Below are 8,140 nucleotides of genomic sequence, written 5' to 3'. Positions count from 1 at the left end.
ATATATATATATATATATATATATATATATATATATATATATATAGAGAGAGAGAGAGAGAGAGAGAGAGAGAGAGAGAGTCAAATATAAGGGAGAACCTGAAATCCCAGATTTAGTATTATTAATCGACACAAGATTTATTTTACGACAATCTGACTATTATGGGCAAGATACGAGAAGGATACCTCGATCGCGCGGACACTGTGGATCGGACGATGGTTCCTGTAAAACCTAGGTAGAGACCTGCCTTTTCTCGACCACCACCTGCTCGCTGTAAGACCTTCGTGAACATATGCCGTGTCTGACGAAAGATATTCCCAAGCAGCTTGCGCGTTCCGGCGCGACCCATCTGGTCTCAAGTTTCTCGTCGCTAACGTATAACGTATAACGTTCGGCGGTGCATTTCGTCGTCCTCGTTGTTGTTTTACCGGGACCATTAAACGTATACTTCATACACGACTTCCAGAGAGAGGCGCATCTGTGCGAAATTATCGCACGTCGTCATAATTTTCATTGAAACTAAACTTGCCGATGATTGTTGATTTTACGCAGCGTACGGTCATTGAACAAAAAGGTTTTTCGTTTTGGGCTGAATTTGTTAACTCATCCATCTTGTTCAATGGGAGAGTTCGCAAACTCACCCCAAAAATTAAGGACAACTTTTTTGCCCGCATACGTTTTTTTATGTTTTTTCATACAGTGAGATCCCAACGCCCAAGTGTTCCGCCTAAACTCAAAAAGCTTAACAGCTGTACAGATATGAAAAATAGATATATAATGGTGCGCGCGAGGTCGCTCATATAAAAAATATGTGACATCAAACTTTTAACGGAAATCGTTCAGACGTGTAGACGTACAGCAGATTGATTTCTTAACAAAAATCGCGGAAAAGCGCACCTTTACTATTGAAATGGACGACCTATAGGATGCAATATTTTGCTACAAAAAAAAAGCCGCACAGGAATAGACTAGCTAGTAAGTGAATAAGCGAAAATTGACCAGTTAGCAAATTAGTTATAATTTTGGGATCGTGCGGCCAAATACAGTTATTTTCCATCGACAAAAAGTGATTACGTAAATAAATACTTCAAAGGGTATTTTATGCTTTTTGGTCGCGTTTTCTCAGTCGCGCATTGTGACTCGTAATGAAACACTGCCATCGCTAACCACGTAAATATGCAATACCTCTTAGGTCGAATTAAATTTATCTTTCATTCGGGATAAAGAAGTTTAAACATGCCTTCTGCGACATCAAGTGCAAAACTATCAACGATGCATTATAATATATTCATATGTTCTCGAACGTTCGAAGGGACTTTGTTTACTGTTCAGAGTAGAAGACTCAAAATTAATGTACGCTTGTGTTATATATGTTGCACACCGTGCGTCGCAGCTTGAGAGAGACATGCCGAAAAGCGTCTCGCATAAATATGCGATACTTTGAAGCAGAGTAATTTATTACTCGCAAGGCGTTTTCTTTGATATCGACGGAGCCGATGGTACGCGTAAGGTTTCAACATATCGACAAAGTTACCCCTCTAACAGCACCAATCTATTGCAACTCATAGACGATATTGACAACTCGGGCGACTCGCATACCTGCAACCACGTACGTGTATTGGGGAGAAGGTTATATTTTCGTTCGAAACAAAAAGACGAACGAAAGTACGACGCGGAGTTGCCGCGAGACGCTGAAATACAGTCGTAGGTTTCGGGATTGTAAGTGCGATAATACCCCGTTGCGTTAAGCGGGGTCTACAATGAAGATTTAAGCTTTAAGAAATTGACCAACCACTGTTGAATATTCTTGTAAAAATCGATTGTCAATTTCTTAAAGCTTAAATCTTCACTGTAGACCTCGCTTTAGGGAAAAGAAGGAAGAAAGAGCAACATTGTTTATCGGGACGATATCGTATTTCTCCCGGTGGATGGCCGAATGGCCGCACCATGAATCGCACATATAGCCCTGACAAAGGAAAGGAAGGAGAGGAAGTCGGGAAAAAGATGGAGACAAGGACGGAGATATATACACAGGGTCGCATATTATGCGCCTTAAAAACGTTACGAAAACGTTCAAAATTAACTCAAAACAAGCTCGAGCTTTTATGCGATATGAAATCTCTAAAAGAGCTATAAAATCGATCAATCTTGCGACTGATTGTAAATTGCGATCAAAATTACTGTTAATTAGAATCAACATTCACGATACAAGTAAATAATCTTTAGATCAGACGCGTTCGTCTCGTTAAATTCATACAATTTCTATTTCAATCCGATAATACGTACGATTTCTTTTGCGGTTATATTTTAATAAAAAAGTATACGATATATGTCTCTCGATGAAATATCTTTAGTACGCCATCTATATCGGACATTGCGTGTTTAGATTTAATATATTACTTTTAAAGTGTTTGTACCTTTGAGAATTTGCACGAACGATTCGTTACGTAAGTACAAATGACAATAGAAATTAAATTCCAACAAGATATAGAGATGAAAAAGATAGATATAAAGATGGAAAAGGAAGCAGAAGATCATTTAAATGGTAGCTATACTTAAATTAGCTAACACTTACGGAGACGATTTGTACATGTCGAGAGTTAATTCTCAATCATTTGGCAAGCTGTCGAGAGCAACGACGTAGCTCTGCTTGGAACATTTACATTGTCATGTAAACCATACGTGATGTGATAATACAAATGCGAACGACAAATGTTCGCATGATCGATGTCAGTGAGTTAATTCCATAACCGACTCACTTATCCTATTTATTTATCGTCCATAACGAGGAACGCACTAAAGCGTCCAAGAACGACACGCTGCGAATATGGTTTGAATTTGCGCGTCCAATGTCGAACTTCGACGGCAATCATTCCCCTTTTACACTACAGATTAAGCGCACGAATGAAATTTACGTAGCGTTTGTGTCACTAGGAACTCTTTTCATAGATTTATAGATTCATAGTTTTTCGTGATGCATCACCGCTTTGATCGACAATAATAAGAAACTACTTGCCACAGATCTTTGATGGAGCTTAATTAGGCAATCAATGGGATAATATCTGAATAATTGCAAAAATTGCCATGTAAACAATGTAAAAACTTTGACTACCCACACATATACACACGTGCACGCGTGCGTGCTTTTCACTAAAAGAAAAAAAATATATATATATACATGTGTGCATAAATGTGTGTGTGTGTGTATGCTTCACTTTGGGACACCCTGTATAATATAGATAAGCTTATTGTCAGTCGAGTGAGGCAATGTGCTGTAGGCGCTTAGTTCACAATTAATCTTGCATGCCACCAAGAAAAAAGAAAGTTTGACAGGTACAAAACTATAACACTAAGATGCCAGGAATTATGAATCAATCGTAATTATCATTGTCGATGATGTAGACACGCGAAACAGCATTACATTATCATAATGTCAAGATGAAACGTTGAAGACTATTTCCCCGTGTTTGTGGCATCGAAATTTGAACTTACCGAAATTACGTCGGCTTCGTCATCTGTTTATATCTCGAAATACAAGAACAAAGCTCAACCGCGACAAGGCGCAGCCTACAAGAAAGCGAATTGTACACGATTTCGGCGTGGAAAGATTAAAAACGCAGCACGAATTTTGTCGGAATTATATTACGGGCGACACGATACGACGTACTGCACCGAGATACCGTGAGCGAAACAGCTGCAGAGCTACGTCGACGACAGGAAAAAAACTCTGGCACGTTTGTATCGTCAACGACGACGACGACGACGACGACGACGACGACGATGACGACGACGACGACGACGACGACGATATGTTGGGTCGGTTAATGGAACGATCGTCAACGCTAGCGAGAATCGACGGCGGCGACCCGAGACGTTTGCGACGATACGACGATCGAAAAGTCCGAGGTTCTCAGTGATGTGGTATCGTGTCGAGTGATGAAGCGAGAAACGAACAGCGAAGACGTCCGGAAGAGCGAGAGAAGCGATGCGAAAGACAGAGCAATGTACACGCATCGATGGAAGAAGAGACACGGAATGTAGGTAAATAGTAGGAAGGAAGGAAATCGATATCGAGAAAGAGAAACGTGTAAAGAAGCGTAAATTTCGATTTGTGACGTGTATCAACGCAAACGTTACGAACATACGTAGACGACGATGAAGCTCCGTTTCCGGTGTGCGTTCCGTGCCCGTCGTCGCCGCAGGGCGTATCGATTCGGACAAAACAATTGTGGCCAAGTGTGCCGTCGCCGTAGCCGTCGCCGTCATCGTCATCATCATTGTCGTCGTCGTTCTCGAGTCACACACGCATTCACCTTGATATAGAATCGCATCTTTATTCTCCGCCCAGTGCGCTAACGACGACCGTATAGTATTGTCGCTCGGTCGGTCGACCTCGACGTCATCGTCGTCGCTATCGCGTGGAGAAACGAACAGACACTGCGTATGATATTAATCCTACCGTTTTGGATAACACTCCCGCGTCGCCGTCATGCCTCAACGTTCTTGATGTTCTTGTCCCTGCCTGCGATAGCGATTGTCGTTGTCGAAACGTCAGAGCAGAGGCCACAGCGATATTCGAAGCAGGCAGGCAAGTAAATAAGTAGACAGACAGACAGACAGACAGACAGACAGACAGACAGACAGACAGACAGGCAGGCAGGCAGGCAGGCAGGCAGGCAGGCAGACAGGCAGGCAGGCAGGCAGACAGGCAGGCAGGCAGGCAGGCAGACGGGTAGAGTAGGCAGACGGGTAGAGCAGGCAGACACGCGCGTACCGAACACACCAGCAACGTGTTAATAACGCATCGTATATGACACTCACTCACTCACTCACTCACTCACGCACGCACGCACGCGCGCTTTTACCGCGGATACACACTTTCTATAGCGCGCGCGCGCGCGCATACACACACACACACACGAATCTCGCGCCTTAGCCACCAACGCCTATCTTACGTAGGCGACACTACACCTCACTCAACAACGGCGTACGACAAACTGAGGCCGACTTGGATTCAACGCGGCTCAGCGGGATGAAGGGGCAGCCGACCGACCGCAAGGTGGGGAAACCATCGAATCACCCATGGTGGGGAGCGCCATCGCAGGTACGGACATCGCGCTCGAAGCGCCACCTCCCTCCATCGAGCGCGACCGAACTGTTCTGTGTACAGACTCTATCTACGTTTCTGAGACGAGTCTCTATATGGAAATTAACCCTATTTCATAGGAAATGTCTCATATTTAATGACGATATGATCAAAGATAATTTTCTTTTGTTTTATATTTCAATACTATAGTCTCGTACACAACGCATCGTAGGTTGCTCGGAAAGAAAGTAATAATATACTTTGTGGATACTATGAACAACAAGAATATATAAATATTCTTGCTGTTAATCAAAGCTATTACATACGTTCTTTGTTACGAGGAATAATACTTTATATTATTTCCCAAACAGCGCAAATTTCTAAAAAACGTTTTAAAAGTGTCAAATGTCTTCAATGTTCAATGTCTTTAAGACACATCTTTCACACAAATTTATGCTATTTAGGACTAAATTATAGTTTCGACTATAGTTTTTTTTTTTTAATCATTTAACTGATTGTTGTAAGCCAATTGCGTTCTATAGACTAAGAAAAATGTAAATAAAGATTAAAATTGCAAACAAAGCCTGGCTTTCGTATGTTCGATTTTATTCTAACTCCTTCTCTCTTGTATGACTTTTTAATCTACGATATATTTTTCTAATTTGATTTTAAGAAAGACTGCGCCTTTCGCGTAGAGCGCATGGCGCGATGCGAGCAGAACAAGCATCGCGTTGCGACGCGTAGGTAATGTATTTCTTATAGACCACGAGGGACACTGCAAACGAGGAATACTTCAAAGGTACGACTACATCTTGCTTACATCAATAACGTTAAACGAATCAATCTGACGCGCGCTTGCGTAACAATAAAATAATGTTATTATCATAACTCGTACATAAGAAATTTTCTCGAAAAAATAGTGGCATTTCGCATTACAGATTAGTGTAATAAAAAATTAATAATTTATAATAATTAATAATTTATAATAATTAATAATTTGAACACGGAATTTAATATAAAAACTATGACGTTGATGTTGTCGAAGCAATTGCTATTTGATAATAAAGCAGGTAAGGCAACAAAACAAGGCGACTATAAGATACAAAAAATTTGTCACGTGCGGAAATTCCAACTCCATGAATACATCCCTGCCTACAGGGAATGCTACAGGGCTTAATATCGTGGAGAATAACAGAGAGGAAGGAAGATAGAGGCGACCCTCGACGAAAAGGAATGTGTCAATGCCGAAGGCATGACTGTAGGACGAAGGGACTGTCGAATGGAAAAAGAAAAAACGGTAGGACCTACTCTGAAAGAGAAAGAGAGAGAGAGCGCCTCGCCATGTCGCGCCGCGTCTTGTCTCGTCTCGTCGCGTCTCGCTGAGCCACGCCACGCTGCGTCGACTAGCAAGAGAGAGCCCCTTCTTCCCGTGAGACGAGCGAGATTGGCGAGAGGCCGCACCCACGCGCGGTCTCCGCGCTTCACGTACAGGAGGGAACCTGCACGCACACAGCCCTGAAGAAGCCGAGTAAACACGCTGCGACCGTTCTCGCAGCGCTCTCTCTAGCTCTCTCGCGAGGGATATCGGTAAGGGTCGGAAAAAGCAGTTTTTGAGAGCACGAGAATCTCGATGACATTAAGTTTTTAAGTTTCAGAAATGTTTCATTCGCATTACGTAAGTCGTACTTGATGTACTATGTACCTTCATTTTCGCAACTCGAACTCTCCGAAATTATATTCATTTTCATTTTCCAGTCGCTCGTTCCTTCTCTCTTAATTACTTTCAGCTAAAACTGCTCAACCGCGATTTTCCATGTATATATCGTGTTTGTTTAAAAAAAAAAAAAAAAACAAAGCAGAGAGAATTTCGACGAGAGTACACGCATGGGAACGCGACTTTTGACCGTAGTACTCGCTTGTTCTCGCGCTAAACGCATGCGTGCGCGGCTTTTTAATTCTACCGATTCGCAGCCGTCGCGTGATGGTTGTCCGCTACGGGGAAATTTGAGATAGACGAGACGTACTCTATTCCACAGCAATATTTGAGGGGATGCTGGATACTGACGTAATGCAGCTTTCGCATTTTGTACTGTTTTTCTTTTCTATTTAGTTAGAATTTAGTTAGAATTGTAAATGCTTAATAAATACTTTCATAGTAAGTAAAAAAATACAAATGCCAGTGCATAGCGAAGTACTCCATGTTATATCAAAAACCAAAAATAATCTTGCAAATAAAAAGAATATTTTAAAATTTTTCATATAACACGTCCCGCCATTTATTGACATTTGTATAAGCGTTCTGTATAAGGACTCGCAAATCCATATAATAAAATAGAAAAAACAATGCAAAAAATAGTGCAATGTTGCATTATATTGGTATCCCAGCATCCTCTTAATGCGTATTCATATCGTTTTGTAGTCGTTACGTGACGCAACGACATAAATACGTAAAGCGTGTTGTGCGCGCGGGCTACGAGCGTCAGCGATCGCTAGGCAGCTCTCTCGTACATAACTTGCACAATATACAGACGGTGTAGCGGCGGCGTTTTTGCAAAGTCCGAGTGTGCTCGCCCTTAGTTCGACATCGAGCATAAACAGACGTACAAACGAATTGCTGAGACTAACCGAAGCAACGGTAAGTACTTGAAAGCAGAAGCTTATTTCTCTTTCACGGTAAGATGGGGACCATAGATGGGGAGCATAGATTTTTGAAATCTATGCTCGTACCGACATTGGCGCCATATCGCCAATGTTACAACGTTTCCTTTCTGTTTTGTAATGTTTTAGACTTCGGAATTTGTGTTGTCGGGAATTTTACTTACGATCACGCTACGCAGCACAGTATATTGTGGAGAACGTCAGATCAGACAAATATCATGGTCGAGTACGCTAAGCGCGCTGATAACTCCAAGTTAAGCCAAAATCAACACACGCCCCAACATCGTGACACAGCTGCCGCACAGAGTGCGTTATATCGAGTCGAAGCTCGAATTCTTTACATCTCTCTTTCTCTCTCTCTCTCTCTCTCTCTCTCTCTCTCTCTCTCTCTCTCTC

General features: G+C 42.1%; 2 protein-coding genes across 12 annotated transcripts in view; one reads left to right on the top strand and one right to left on the bottom strand.

Moving 5' to 3' along the window:
• LOC116844167 (RING finger protein 44) overlaps positions 1-8,140 on the bottom strand; it is a 49,924-nt gene that overhangs the window by 32,814 nt on the left and 8,970 nt on the right. For 2 of the 10 annotated variants that reach the window (XM_032815367.1, XM_032815369.1), the window contains exon 2: positions 4,460-4,522. The exons of 2 other annotated variants lie outside the window; for them this stretch is intronic. In XM_032815367.1, the coding sequence (XP_032671258.1) occupies positions 4,460-4,491 (32 nt within the window). In that variant the 5' untranslated portion in view covers positions 4,492-4,522. Of the gene's footprint in view, positions 1-4,459; positions 4,523-4,774; positions 5,046-8,140 lie in introns of those variants that run through there. 6 more of the 10 variants (XM_032815366.1, XM_032815363.1, XM_032815368.1 and 3 more) reach the window with 6 other exon arrangements.
• On the top strand, positions 3,818-5,313 carry LOC116844169. 2 transcript variants are annotated; one of them, XR_004377987.1, is made up of 2 exons: positions 3,818-4,041; positions 4,960-5,104. XR_004377987.1 is itself a non-coding variant. In XM_032815374.1 (2 exons), the coding sequence occupies exons 1-2, from the start codon at positions 3,937-3,939 to the stop codon at positions 5,294-5,296; spliced, it is 438 nt and encodes a 145-aa protein (XP_032671265.1). In that variant the 5' UTR covers positions 3,818-3,936; the 3' UTR covers positions 5,297-5,313. The 2 variants fall into 2 exon arrangements, 1 of the variants encoding a protein (XP_032671265.1); XM_032815374.1 differs by having other exon boundaries at positions 3,818-4,037; positions 4,960-5,313.

Source organism: Odontomachus brunneus, unplaced genomic scaffold, assembly GCF_010583005.1.
Source record: "Odontomachus brunneus isolate Ranch 3 - 2012 unplaced genomic scaffold, Obru_v1 Obru_scaffold_039, whole genome shotgun sequence".
Taxonomy (NCBI): Eukaryota; Metazoa; Arthropoda; class Insecta; order Hymenoptera; family Formicidae; genus Odontomachus; species Odontomachus brunneus.
This window is presented reverse-complemented; position numbering and strand designations above follow the sequence as displayed.

Bases quoted from the DNA above. Each gene is read 5' to 3' on its own strand.
- LOC116844169 (XM_032815374.1), top strand. From the start codon at position 3,937: ATGAAGCGAGAAACGAACAGCGAAGACGTCCGGAAGAGCGAGAGAAGC. The intron at 4,038-4,959 runs GTAGGTAAATAG...TATCTTACGTAG, and splicing joins TGGAAGAAGAGACACGGAAT to GCGACACTACACCTCACTCA.